The sequence below is a fragment of the Hirundo rustica genome, chromosome 5 (assembly GCF_015227805.2).
Source record: "Hirundo rustica isolate bHirRus1 chromosome 5, bHirRus1.pri.v3, whole genome shotgun sequence".
Classification (NCBI taxonomy): Eukaryota; Metazoa; Chordata; class Aves; order Passeriformes; family Hirundinidae; genus Hirundo; species Hirundo rustica.
Window position 1 is genome coordinate 29426940 of NC_053454.1, and position 15070 is coordinate 29442009.

At 40.6% G+C, this 15070-nt stretch overlaps 1 protein-coding gene across 4 annotated transcripts in view; it reads left to right on the forward strand.

The window, feature by feature from the left end:
• The first annotated feature begins 1429 nt into the window (after positions 1–1429).
• The window catches only part of MICU3 (mitochondrial calcium uptake family member 3), a 53750-nt gene continuing 40109 nt past the window's right edge, over positions 1430–15070 (forward strand). For all 4 annotated transcript variants that reach the window (XM_040064457.2, XM_058420645.1, XM_058420644.1 and 1 more), the window contains exons 1-2: positions 1430–1729; positions 13919–14072. In XM_040064457.2, coding sequence (XP_039920391.2) covers positions 1430–1729; positions 13919–14072 — 454 coding nt within the window. The remainder of the gene's footprint in view (positions 1730–13918; positions 14073–15070) is intronic.

Consider the following 15070-nt stretch of genomic DNA (forward strand, 5'->3'; position numbering starts at 1 on the left):
ATGTCTAATCATGTACTTGCAAGAATAGTACTTGTGTTTCAGTCATGCTAATTATCAGAAACTATTGCTTTGATTCCTAAATGCTGGTCTTTCTGTTGGCCTTTAGTCATTTGGTACAGAGATGTAACTCAGACTTGCAGACAAGGATTTTGCCTGGGAGTCATACATACAAAGTATTTATAAAATAAAGCAGTAGATTATTTTTAAAAAAAAATAGTTTTTAGTTGGGAATAATGAAGTCAAGGAAACTACTTGATGAATCAATTGGCTTACAGTATTCTAAAATTTTGAAAGAAACGCAGTAAATCTATCATTTAGCCCAGATACCTGCCATTCCAGCCATAGCTCTGTGGTAACTCAACCTTGGCCATGCTTGAAGTTGCATCATCTAACAGACTGTTGGCTGACAAACATGGCCACACATACTCCTTGACACATATCATAACCACTGAATGTAACTGAAAATCCAGGAGAGTGTCCTAAAAGGTATCAGGTTATCACTCATGTATTCTCCTAAATCTTGTTCATAGTAATATAAAAAGTCATTAGATATTGGGGGGGGGGGGGGGTGGGGACGGGCGGGGGGGGGGACGGGATGGGACGGGATGGGACGGGATGGTAAGTGGCTGAAACTTGGGGAAAATATACTTATGTAAAGAAGAGAGAGACTGAGACTGTACCATGGGGGGGGGGGGGGGGGGAGAAAAAAAAGAAAAAAAGGTGTGCTGTATCTTGAAATGTTTGTGTGCAGTTTATAAAGTTTTGTAGGTGATGATGCAGGTTGTACCACGGAAGAATGCCCTAACATGAAATGCCTGAAAAGATTTATTGCCCATCAGCATCAAGTAGGGACAAAAGACCAAGCTCAACTTTCACAACTGGTCTTTAACTAGTTCTTGGTTACGCTAAGGAAGCTACCCGTCGCCAAGAATATTTATTAGAGAGGCTGTTGACATGGCAAGGACACATCGCGGCATCGCGCGGCACGCTCCCCCGGGCGCAAGGCCATGGAGTAACGCGGCGAGGCTCTGGGGCACGATGCTGAGCACACGCGGCACCCGCCGTGCGCGCAGAACTGCAGCGAGGCGCACGCACGGCTCTGCCCCGCTCACGGCAGTTCCCACGCACCACCCAGCCCAGGCACTTTGGCTCGAACTGCCCGGATCCAGGTCCGCGCCGGCTCCTCGCGTTTGGTCTGGCCGCCTCGTATCTCCGCTAACTCGGCCGCGCCCCGCCGCTGGCATAACACGTCCCGCCGCCCGCCGCCGTCCCTCCCGGGAGCCGGGAGCAGCGCCCGCGGGCGGCCCGGGGGCGGCGCGGGGCGGGGACTGCAGGGCCCGCTCGGTTCCCCACCCCCTTCCCCGCTTCTCGCGAGGCTTCTGCCGGCACCGGGGGCTCGGTGCGCCGGGCGCTGGGGCGGAGCGGGGCCATGGCCGCCCTGCGCTCCCTGCTGCGGTGGCGCCGCCGCCTGGGGCCCGCGCCCGGCGCTCCGCCGGCCCGGCGGCTGTGGGGAGGCGGCGCCGGGGCCGGGGCCGGGGCGGCGGGGCCGCGGCGGTGGCGGCGGGAGCTGGGCTGGGCGGCGGCGGGGGCGGCTCTCGCCGGGTTCGCGGGGTACCGGCTGTCCGAGCGGCGGCGGGAGCCCTCCCGGGAGCCGGCGGCCGCCGAGCCGGGCGGGGCCCGGGCGCTGCTCCCCATCCCCGTGGCGGCCGCTGCCAAGGAGACGGTGACGGTAGGTGTGTGCGCGCCCCTTCGCGGGGAGCCGGCTCTGCCGGGGGCGGCTGTCCGGGAGGGCGCTCCCGGGATGTGGCGCAGAGGTGACCCTGCGTGGAGCGAGCCCCGGGCCGGGAGGCGAGGCTGGGCCCCGGCAGGAGCTGTCACCCATCGGGAGAGACGGGCTGTCAGCGGAGCGCGGCCGCGGGCACTGGCGCGCCGTGGCTGCGCCTCGCAGCCTGAATCCTCTTTCGCCTCTGGTGCTGTCCTGGTCGAATCTTTCTTTAGTAGAAAACACTGCTTTGCAAATGGAACAGCACCTGGCAGCGCAAACCCTGACTTTCGATCTATACTTAAGACAATTACCTTTCTAATGTAAAATTTCCTGTAGAGTGAAAGGTTTATGCTGAACTTCGTAAGAAGTGACAGACAGCATTGTGACAAATAACGGTTCGGTTGGACTAATCCACCGAAAACACCGGTTGAATAACTAGGGGTAACAAGAAACAGTTGACGTTAACCTGGAAAATGAAGTTTCCTGTATAAGGATGAACTCCTGCACCACAGCCTATGGTAACATAGGGTAATCATAGCGTTGGGGCATCTGCTAAGACTGGGAGTCAGTGGTGGAGATGGCCTGCTTTCTCTGTGCTAAGTTTATTTTATACTGTCTTTGACAACAGGATCTGCATTTTTGCAGTGGAGGCCTTTTGCGTAAGTATGAATGTGGTTCACCCTTTTGCCCTGCGCCATTAGTGGAAAGGCAGATTTCTGTTGGCGGCATCCTTTGTGAAGGGATATTGAATCTGGTATTTTTGATTATTCATAGTCTTGTGTCTGGAGTGTATTCCTGTGGCATAGAGGACCGAAGACAAACTGTTTCGGTTTTTCACAGTGTTTTGATTTGACAGAACTTTACATTGTTTTACTTAGCCAGTCTTAATGGTCAGTTTTCTTTAAAGGGAAGTATTGCTGCTGTACCTTTGAAAAGTCAATGAATTTACTTGGATGTATGATTATGAAGTTTTGCACACATCACTGTAAAAGCATTGAGGTTGAAAGTTAAGAACTAAGTTTATATTTTAATTAGTGTAAAACTGAAAAAAATTTATAAAATATAATACCTATGTATACCTATTTTTTGAAGACAGACACTGTCTTGAAGCACCTTGCTTCTGTATGGAAAAGAGCTCAGATTAATTTGGTTTTCTATTTGCATAGCAGAAAAATTGAAAGATTAACTTGAAATATGTCCACTCAAATTGTGCAGACTAAATCCAGACTAGAGCCTAAGAATACCAGTTTTATGTTGCAGGTTATTATTTTTGAATAAAAAATAAAATTTTGATCTGTTTGATTTCCAATTGCATGTCTGTGTGCTCAGGATTCCTGAAAAATATCCTTTCAATTGAAGCTTCCTAAAATGAGTATCAAACAGCTGCGGAATTTTTGGTCTGATGTAGTGGGTTCCTGTGGGTTTTTTTATTATTGACTCTTGTTCTGCAGAATGGCTCGTGGGAAAAGACCATCATCTGAAAGCTAATCTAGACGGAGAGCTACCATGAGTAGTTTGACTATGAGCTGTATCTGTGATTCATTTATAGTTGCCCTCTAGACCTATGATGAGCACCAACTCTTTCACTGCAGGTTTCTAGAACATCTCCAGAGATGGAAGGAAGAAAGGATGCAAATACTGTGTTCAAATGGTGCTGAATGCTGTTCATGGTGGTTTGCAATGGTATTGTATTGTAACATCCTTTGTTAGAAGGCTGAATTAGTGATGCCTGAGTGGCAGTAACTTTTTTAATTCCTGATTTTGAGTGCTGAGCTTTCAACTCTATTGTGTGTAACAGTTTAAAAAGGCTGATAACTTTGAAAGTAGAAAATTCTGTCATGAAAAGTCATAAAGGTGTCAGTCTTACTAGGATTAACGTTGGAGCTCTTGGACCTACTACAGAGTGTGTTTAGAGTAATCATAGAGAATGAAAACCTGCAGCTCCCGTGTAGATGAGTTTGATGGAATGTGATGCATGTTTTTCTAGGATACTTTTACAGTTTTATCAGGTACTGACCAACAAAGAATGATGAGGTTCATGTATCTTGGAATCCTCTCTAGCTGCTTTTGATTGTTTCTTTATTCCTGATGCAGAAAGTCTGTCACTGTTTTCTGGGGTTTTCTAGGTCTATGTTTATGCCACTTTCCCATTTCCTGAGCTCTCCATTTCATTTCCAACCTCAGGCTGTTTTTCATTCCACCAAAGCAAATCATGCAGCGGCTTTTCTTTTTCCTCCCTCCATCCAAGCCACACTCTTCTACGCCATCCTAATATTTTTATTTGCGTGTTTCTTCCTTAATCATTCCTCTAGCAGCATGCTTTTCCCGAATGCTATTTACTTGGATCATTGGAAGAAGGAACTGGTGTCTCTGCTGTCAGTGTCTTGGTATAGAGATCTACAGCAGCTGGTAGAAGCAATTACACCAAATCTTTCTTCCATCACCCTTGGGGGACAGAATAACCACTAAAAAAGACCCCAGTACTGACAGTAAAGGGACCAGCCCTTGCAAAACCTGAAATCCTTTCCTTTAAGACGTAGACAGCCGTAATATATGGATTTGTAAAAATGTAGACTTGACTAGTCTTAAATTTTTTGTAAATGTTCTGGTGGGGGAAATATATTTCCTCCCATAGATTTTGTGGTTTGATTTTTTTTTTTTTAATCCATTCTAAAACATTAATTGACAGTGGATAATTTAATTTAATTTTAAAGGTTAACACATAGTGAGTTTATAACTGAAAACAGTATCACAGTGTAAAGTATTCAGAGATCCAGGGTAATTATGGCTGCCTCACCTCTAGCATTGTGGTTAACCTTGGCCAGCAGGCACCACGCACTGCCACACAACCACTCCCTCATCTTCCAGCTGTGGGATGGGAAAAGAGACTTGGAAGGCTAAGAGTGAGGAAACTTGTGGGTTGAGATAGAGACAGTTTAACAAGCAGAGTAAAGGCCACACAAGCAAAGGAAAATAAGCCGTGCAAATAAAGCAAAACAAGGAACTGATTCACTGGGTCCTGTGGGCAGGCGGGTGTTCAGCCATCCCCAGGCAAACAGGGCTCCATTATATGTAAGGGAGACTTGGGAAGACAAACGCGCTGAATTGTGTCCATTTGTGACCATTTCCTCTGTCTCCCCAAAGCTTTTATTAGCAAGCACAATTATTGTATGGTATGGAATCTCCCTTTGGTAAGTTGAGGTCAGCTGTCCCAGCTGTGTCCCCTCCCAGCTTCTTGTGCACCTCCAGATGACTCAGTGTGAGCAGCAGGATGAGCCATGACACTGTGTCAGCACTGCTCAGCAGCAGCTGAAACATCTCTGTGTTATCAACACTTTTGGTCACAAATCCTAAATGCAGCACCATACTGACTGCTGTAAGGAAAGTTAACTATCCCAGCCAAAAACAGTACAACACCTGGTCTTGAACTCCAATATGTATTTTTTACTTCTTCAGAGGAGTTTTTGTAAAAGTGTAATAAGTGGAGTGGCCTTCTTTTTCATGCAGGCAGCTCCAGTGGACAGCCGAGTAGTTTTCTGATACTCCTAAATGCTAAAAAACAGGGCTTAACCTAGTTTACATTTTGACTCTCAAAGAACAGCTTTCTTTTCTGGCAGGCCACATGCTTCCAGATAATGTTCATATGTCCTGTGAAAGTATTTTGAGAGTTGTGCTAGTCCCAGTTAGTATCCCTACAGGTGTCTTGCTTCAGATTCTGTCAATTGAGTTCAAATAATGCTTGGCAGTAGTGACAGAATAATTAGGTGTATAAAGTTATCATATATATCTTAATAGTTGGTTGCTTTCTCCTACTACTGCCTTCTAGGATTTATAAACCAGGAAATTTTAAAAGGGGTTTTACATTCCAGAACTAATAGTGATGTTTACGCAGATGTTGATGGCACACCTTTTTGGCCAGTTCAGAAATGAGGCACATAATTTGAGACTAACTGGAAAAAAAATGTATTTGAGACTTGAGAAACAATGTGTCAAAATGGTCTGCATATCTGTCTCCATGTTCTATGAAATTGTTACAGTATGAAACCTGTTGAGCAACAGATTTATGAGTTTATGTACAGATGAGTAAGAAAATGTTGTTCACCAAAAGTCAAGTGAGCTCTGAAATGTGTCATCAACATGGGGTCTGTGGTGTGGCAGACTATTTGATCAGACAAAAATCATGGGATCAGTGCAAAAGTATACTTGCTTGACCAAGCATAACACTTGAGGTGTTCTAGTGGAAAGTAAGATTTGTTACAGGAGCAGCGTTGAAGCTCAGCTACTTAGAGGATTACCTTTTCCCAGATGCTTTCTGAGAATAACTGTGGACCCAAGGGCTCTGTATATGATTAGTCGGAGTGAAGTCTTGGATGCTATAATAGACTGGCAGTTTTAATTCCAGGTATGCTGCCACAGAACATTTCAGAAACAAAGTAAAATTCTGCACTCAGAGCTGCTAGTTTTGTGTCTGAAGGTTTTGGTGAAGATTGGGAGAGCTCTGCTAGCAGACAGCTCCTTTAAAGTTTTGAAAATGGTTATGCAGAGCAAGAATCTGTTTGAAAGAACTGTTATTTTAACAGAGTGACAGAGTTCCTCAGGTGAATAAATATTTGTTTTCTTACTTCCAGAAGTTCAGTGTCATTAGTAAAACTTACTAAAACAGTTTTGGAAATACCAATGATGCATCTTTGTACTCCTGAGAGACCTTCTACGTAATCATGTTGTCATTATATAAAGGTAGTGAACTCCAGGCCTCTATTTGTTTTTGGGGGGGTATTCTCTGCGAATCACTTCCTTCAGAGATGATTTAGGAATTTAAAGAGGGGCAGGGAGAGACAGATAGAGACTCTGTACTTCATCACATTTTTTGAAGGCACATTAATTTCCAAGTATATAATTATATACCACAGGTGTTTCCAAAGGGTTTTCCTTAGTATCTCAGCAGTAGTGTCAAACTCCCACTTCATGAAAATACTCAAAGGGTCAAGTGTTTTCATAGCAGCACATTTCTAAATGCATTATGTCATGCATTTCCATCTCCGTGAAATGAAGAACAAGACTTTACCTCCAAAAAGTAAGGGAAGCTCCCCTAGAGAGGAGGCTCTCCTGCCTGCTCAAAGAGGATGCTATTCCAAAAGATGCATAAGCATCACTTTTCCAAAAGCCATTTGCAAATGCTGTTTCGTAAGTATTGTGCATTTCATGCCATAGGGCAGTTGCCAAATGAATGAAGATAGTTTGCTCTTTGGCTGATCACGTGTGAAGCTTCTTTCCGGCATAATCCTGAGAAGGATACTGCTTGCCAGCTGAGGTGAGAGCCATGCTGAAGGACAAGGAAGGTTTACCTTTTGTCATTAATTCTGTGTTTCTCATAATATTAAAAAGGATGGTGCATGTTTGGGCTGGACAGATCCAGCTACTGGTGTGTTTCGGGGTTGTATGCAGTGAAGCGTATGAACACATGGAGCTGGATATACATACTGGCTAAGGTTTCTTGAAGACCTGCTAGAGGTGAAGTGGGTCCCCTGTGAAACTAATGCAAAGATTGATATATTAGTTACACTTACCCCAAGGATTTCCTGTAACAGTTATATCTGAACGTGGCCCTTTTTACAGCATTTTAAGAACATTTCAGCTTCTTGTGCTTGTAAATACTTTAATATAATAATGTCTTTATCTCAGTGAAGCGAGATCAACTAACAGAATTGTTGGCTAGTTCATCTAAGTAGTCTGCTAGAAGTACAACTTCAGTAAGCATCAAAACAATTTTGTCTACTTTGGGATTTTCCCACACTGGGAACCTGACGGTTAACCTTTTGGCCACCCAGCATGAAAACAGAATTGTGCTACTTTTATCTACATGGGAGCGTATTAAATAAGCCTCAAGTCAAATAGAAATGAAGGAAGTTAGGAACAGTGTTGCTTTGAAAACCTTTGTATTTTAATAATTTGCACAGATTCTCATTGATTGAAGACAGATTACTTTGCAAACAAAAATTCAAAGAAAGTTACTCACTTGATATAAAATAAAGATTACACTACTGTAGCAAACATATTTTTGACTGCGAGCAAAATGTTCCTTTAGTAGTAAACGTAGGCTTCTTTAGCTAAATTAGACTCTCCTTTATGTCAGTTGGAAAAAGCAAGAGAACACTGATTTGACTTGGAATAAAGTTGTGAGATTTTATGTGATACTGCTGGAGCTTTTTGCCTCACATGCGCACACAGAATGTATATTTTTAACTATTCATTCTGTTAAATGTTTTGCATTTTTTGTGGATATTCTCAGAATCTGAGAATTGGAGTATTATTCTGGGTTCCAACAATGGATTCTTGTAGGTTACTTCTGCAGAGCTTGTAGGCATTATATTTTTAATTTCCAAAAATCCTGTATCTGGCATTTAAGCTTATCTCTATGAGAAAACTAGAATTTTTTATTTTTTTTTTACCAAATAAGACTTACTTATTATTGACCTAATGTTACGTAAGACTTACACATGACAAAGAACATTTCTTTTGTGTTTTTTAATAAAAAGAGCAATGAGGTACTGCTTTATCTTTTGCACTTTACTTCCAGGGAATTTGGGCCATATCATTGCTATTTTTTAACATTTTCAGATAGTTCAGTGTCATAACTCCTGCGAAATTTTAGCTATTTCAATGTCACTGTGGGCTTGTGCCCTGTGTTAGGCCTTGCATTGTGTTGTGACAATGTAACATTATTGCATGGGTTTCGCTGGAAGGCCATACAAATTAATTCATGTTATTCCAGATTCTGAAAGGAAATCTTTCTGAGGTAAGACAGCCAGTAAAATGAACCTCGGACATGGGACCAGAAATAGAGATTATCCTGTGCTTTAAGGAACATGAAGGACTACCTGGAGACCTCCAGTGAGAACACCGGATTTTTAGGGCATTTTGACTTGTTTCTATTGATAGTACATGAATGAAGAACCCAAGATGGGAACGGGTTTTCAACACTGAATTTGCTTGTTAAAAAGTCTAGATTTTTTCACTCAGGTTTTTGCTGTGAACAGAGGGAAAAAATACTGGAGGAGTGTCACTCTGAAGAGGTTCTGTAAGGAATGCTTGCAAAGTTGACTGACTTAAAAATGTCAATGGTCTGTAACAAAAGCCTTCATCTAAAGGACTATTGCTTTGTGACATGTGGTGGTAGTATTACAACAAGTAAGGCTTTGAAACATGTTAGTGAAAAAGCATTATCATCATATTTTCATTTGCATAATAAATTTGAAACTTTTGAGGCCCTTCCCAGATATTTTAGACTATTTGTAATATGTTTGTAGTACAGATTGTCAACAACATGACCAGTTGAAGAATGATACTCTTCCTTCAGAGAAGTACCCCGACAAATTACTATTTGGTCTTCAATTTAATTTCTACTTACCTTTTTTCAATAAAAAATGTTTCCCTCTGTTTCCTTTGCCCAAGTGTGGTTTGTATATAAGTGTTGAATCTATTTAATCCATTTTAGAAAGGGCTTTGAAATATCCTTCAGGGGAGAATTAGGCCCGTGTATACGCAATTCTGCTTTAGGGAACAGCAGGAAAATAGGCCAAGATAATTTTTTCTCTTCAGTTGTTTTCAACACCCAGATCAGGTGCCGTGTTCTCTCTGCAGTCCTTCTGCAAGAGTATGGCACAGGAGGATGGTGAAATGTGGAGCAACAAGGCACCAGAGTGTGAGAAAGGAAGGGCCAGAAGGATGATAAACATAAGTTGTTTGATTACAACTGTTAACACTTAAAATTTTTTGAGAATAGGGAGAAGATAATATATTGTTTGTGAGTTCTTATAAGCTTCAGTTTTGCTTCTTTTTGTTTACTTCTTGAGTTATGAAGTTGAAAGGATGGAAAGTTTGTCTAAGAGCTAGATTCTTGGTTTCAGCTGGGGACGTTTTTCCCCTATATTTCTAATAACAAAGCAGGTCAGTGTACATATGCCTAAAGTTAAGGTAAAACTGCTATTAGGAGATTTGTTACTTTCTCTGCGATGGAAATGGGCGTGTCTTTAAAAAACAGAGAACTGTAACATGATACAAGATCATAGTAATAAGTAGGCATGTTCACCAAGAGGATTGGTAAATATAGCATAAAAAATCTACCTGTCAGAGAGATGTGCTTTCATGAAAGTTTTTGAAAATACTTACTAATCACAGAGATTTCGTCTGGATAAGCTCTTGAAACTTCAAATAGAAATTGGAAGCCTGGTGAATCCTGTTCACTCCTTCATCACCCTGAGGTATTCCACATCTATTTTCTGTGTCTTGTTCACAAAATCATAGAATGGTTTGGAAGAGGCCTTAAAGATCATCTGGTTCCCAACCCCACCGCCATGGACTGGGACACCTTCCACTAGACGAGGTTGCTCAGAGCCCCACCCAACCTGGCCTGGAACATTTCCAGGGTATCCACAGCTTTTCTGGGAAACCTGTGCCAGGGTCTGACCACCATTGTTTTCTTCACAATAAAGCATTTCTTCCTAGCATCTATTCTTACTCTACCATCTTCCAGTTTAAAACCATTCCCTCTTGTCCCACCTCTACGTGCCCATGTAAAAAGTCCCTCTCCAGCTCTCTTGCAGACCCCCTGTAGGTCCTGGTAGGATGCTGTAAGGTCTCCATGGAATCCTTCAGGCTGAACAATTCCAACTCTCTCAGCCCTTCCTCACTGGAAATATGCCCATTGTGTCCATTGCTGCAGTGAGATTGCCCAAGATGGGTATAAATATGAAATAAATCAATCAAGAACAATTGGTGGTGTCACTAAGATTTTCACGCTTGCGTCACTGTATTGTCATTTGCAAATGTTGGGGAAAACAGAAGTTTCATTGTTATGTGTTGAAATTAATTTCATAAATGAATGCCCAAAGAAGTGCAAATTGAAGTAATGCTTTAGAATGTAGTGGGTTTTAGTTAGAATGTTTGTTACTTCCCAGTAATTATGGCTTTTATACAAGAGAAAATGTTCTGTTCGTTGCATAAATTATTAAGCATAATAGAAGCAGTAATTCTTGTTTCTTCTGTTCTTCAAACAGAATTTCTTTCTGAAAAAAAATTTGGATAGAAAATAATATTATTTCCAAAGAAAGTTTTATTTTTCAGTTTGCTAATTGTGTACCTGGAGTCTTCTGCAGCCAAACTTTGGTTTTATTTGGACGTTTAGTGTATGGACCAGTGATCCAATACATATTAAGCCTTGGTTATGTTTATTTAAATTCATGTTGGATCAATAGCAGAAATAAGTTGGTTTGATTCTTACAAACAGAACCACCAGGTTCAAAATAAAGTGGTATTTTTACTCCTTGGAATAAAACAATGCTTAAGCTTACACTTTTCCCTTACTTGAAGTAGGTGGAGCTTGCTGCAGGAACGGGTGGTTTTTTTGTTCTTTTCATAATCTGTAAGCTCCTGTGGCATAGGTTTCAAGACAAATAGCTGTTTTCGTGGGGTAGATCCAGGCATCTATCTGGCTTAATAACACCACCAAAAGTTCTGTCAGGTCTCTCCCTCATCCACTTTGACGCTTTGAGGAGTGAACATAAAGCACCAGAGCAGGGTCATGCAGGTATTGGGTCTGTAGGGAGGTACTACTCCTCTTTATGGGCGCAGGCTGTATTCATATCAGGTTACAATGATTTTGAGCCAGGGCATGAAATTTGGCATTGCTATATAGTCAGAGGGAAGCTAGATTGAAAAAAGAGGCAGAAATTAAGGCTTTACTGACATGCATAAATTTTAAGCATGTCTTTAAAATTCCATGTTTGCAGCATGTTATTTGCTACTTGTATTAGCATAAAGTCCTTAAGATAATGTCGAAATATGTGTCTGAGAACTTAGCAAATGTTTTTCTGAGCGTCTCAAGCAAGATACTAAGCAGTGGAGACAGGGAGAATTTCTTGAGAGCAAAGAATCTTAACATGCTCTCTAAATTCTGACAGTGGTCAAAACTAAAATGATATTTGAGAGATATGTTATCTAGAGATTGCTGTGATTGTGTATGATTGATTATGACTGATTACAATTGATTGTACATACAGTGCGTGTAATAGGGGCTTAAAGCTGCTTCTTTTCTGAAAATTGATTTTGCAGAAATATTGCTTTATTACTCGTGTTTGCAACCTGACTGTATTCATGAGCATGTTTGTAGTAGTGATAAAATAACATACATATAAAAAAAGAGATAGATTATTAAACTTCAAACACAGGGATAATCAGTTATGTGGCTACAAGTTCTGTCAAAACAACAGAGCTGTGTACTTCCCACATGAAGGCATAGCTTGAATGCCACTGGACTGCTGAAGGATCAGTAAGACCAGAATATTCAAACAGTGAGATAGGACAGAAATACTTGGTCTCGCATGCGAGTATGTTAGAAAAGAATTCTGCTCCTTTCTGTCGTTTTGACTTTGTCGGTTTGGCTGTTAGACTGTTTGTTTCTCCTCATATTTAATTTGGTAATCATTTGAAAATTAAAAAAAAACATGAAGCCCTGGTTTAGAGCTGCATCTCAGGCAGAAGTGCAGAATATTTGTAGAGCTCTCTATTGAAAATTAAATTATTGTATTGACCTTTCTCTTAATCTTACTTTCTATGACAGGTTCATCCAATAAAATGAAACATTTTCACACATACACACATGGAGCAATGATTTTGAAAGAACTAGAGACAGTCCAGAAAGAGAAATACACAGTCATTTGTCTTTTGTCCTTATAGAAGGCAGGCTAAAATGTCCTAGATAAGGTATTAAGTAGTAAGACTCCCCTATAAAACTTTTTTTTTTTTTTTTTCCAAATAGAAAGTGTTTGACCTCTTCTAGATACATTCATCTTTGATGTTTCTCTTCTAAAAATCTAATTTAATCTCCTAGTTACAACTAAGGCCATAAAGTTTTGTTTGACTGCAGAAGTCTCACCAGTGTTTTATTTTTTAATGGTGTTATTTGAAAGCTGAAGAAAAGTGAGCCCAGATTTTTGACTACTGAGTATAAATGTGTCTTTGCTTCTAATTGCTGAAATCTGTAATCTGTTCTTGGAAGGGTTTTGGAAAACCAATTTCTCTTTGTATTTGAGGACAGTTATCCCTTAGCCACTGCAGACATCTTCCAACTTATGTTTGGATTTAGATGCCTCTCTGAAAAATAAACTGCATTTGTCTGTTTTCATAACATAATATTAGTTAAATTGTGTGTTCCTTAGTTAGACAGATGGAGAATTTTAAGGACACTTTATTAAATGATAGGAGTAACGAGCAAGTTGGGAGATTTCATTGATAAGATGCTGCATTCCTATTTTAAGACAATGGGAGAAGCTACCTATACAATTGCTCTTCCTTCTAGAAAAGGTTTGGTTTTATCATCTCTGAAAAACTGTTGATACTTCAAGATAATGATTCCACAGAGGAGTTTACCACATTATGGTCTAAAAAGAGTTTTCAGATAGCAGTAACATATTTTCTGTTAAAGATTTAGCAGTGCAACAGAAAGATGTGAAAATTTAGAGCATGTATGGTTTTGTACTACCAAGTTTACATTTAAATCAGCTAAATAGGAAATATACCAGAAATTCCTGACACAGACTCTCATAATATGTGATTTTAATGCTATATTATACTTCTGTAACTCTGGAATTATAATTATGCCCTTCTTTTTCTTCAGTTCCCCCAGATATGTAGCTTTACAATGGTGGATATTATGGAGGCCTATTACTATCAATAGCTGCACTCTGTATTAAGAAGCAACATGGAAAAAGTATTACTCTGTTCTTTTCTGGAACTATCAGAAAACTGAAATAGTTTTGGCAGAATTGTTTGAAGTCTGCCTGCTGAAGTTACAATGACTTCCTTGAGTTAAAGTTGCCCCTTCTATCATTCAGCTCAAATTCTCTTTTTTTTCTTCTGAGGTTAGGTAGTACCACTAATTTCAATACACAAAGATTGTTGCTAAAATTTTAGAGGACTGAAAATTATAGCAGTGTAATCCCAATTGCAGTTTCAGCTCTTACCGTAGAAAAATACTTGGATGTGCTTGACTTTATGATTTATCACTTTTATAGTTACAGTTCCTTTATGGTGAATGTGGCAGTTGTAAATCAGAACTTTTTCATAGATTAAGACTGTGTCCTTCTGTCTTTGAAGGTTACAGAAAACAGATCAGACCTCGAAGATTTACACCTTTATGCAACTCCGCGGGAGCAACGGTTTCGTAGGTTTGCCAGTCTAGAATTTGAAGGACAGCTATACATGACTCCATACGACTTCATCCAGGCTGTTACAAGTGATGAACCCAAACGTAAGCAGGAGTTTTATAATGCTAAAACTGCCAGGGAGAATGTCCATGGTGCATGTTATTTTCCCATTTGCTCTTGATTCCTTCTGTTTCTGATTGTAGTAAAAGGGTACTGCATCTTTAGAATTTTAATTGTGTCCAAATGCATACACACTGTGTCCTGATTGTTACTAGTTTGTAAACATCCATATGCTAGTTAAACATTCTTGTCTTAAAGGTTGCAAACAGCTTAACAGTCATGAAAGATGGCAAGTTGATTTGTGCCATTTGCATTGACACAATTTCTTTCTGAGCAGGCCTGTATTGCTGTAAAACTCCTGCTTCCTCTTCTATATAGGTTCTCTGTAAGCAGGCAACATATGCATTCTCTAGAATACCTAAGATATAACATATATCATGACTTTCTAAATAACATGCTTTCAGTAAGAGTTTTAGTCCTCCAGGGGATCAACTTTCTACACTTAAACATTGCCAGTGTTAATACTGTGTGTTAATTAATGAAAAATTAACTATCAACTTTAGGTCATTTCAGTATCAAAGAGTGACTAAATAGTAAGGTGATCCCTTTCTGCTCTAGTTTGATTTCCTGGCCCTCAGGCTTGCAGTGCATTGGTAGCAGCACACAGGGGAATAGGAATATCTTTGCTCAGGTGTGACACGTATAATCACTCACCTTAGGTTTTCCTTTCTTCAGTCTACACCACAAAACTAGTACAGAGAACAGTCAAAAACACTGCTAAAACAGTCAGAGAAAGCTTAAAATTCTCTGCAGATGTGAGATTTCCCCCCCCCCCCCCCACTTTGTTCTCTTAACAGTAATGAAACAAGAGGAAAGAATTCAGCCATGGCACATCAGTGATCAAAACTTCTGTAACTTTTGAATAAAGATATAATCTCATTGTAACAATGAAGACAGAAGATAGAGCTTAGATGGTGAAAACTTGCAAAACTTTGAAACTCTTACCAGAACACAATTTTTTTTTTTTTTTTTTTGCTTTGCA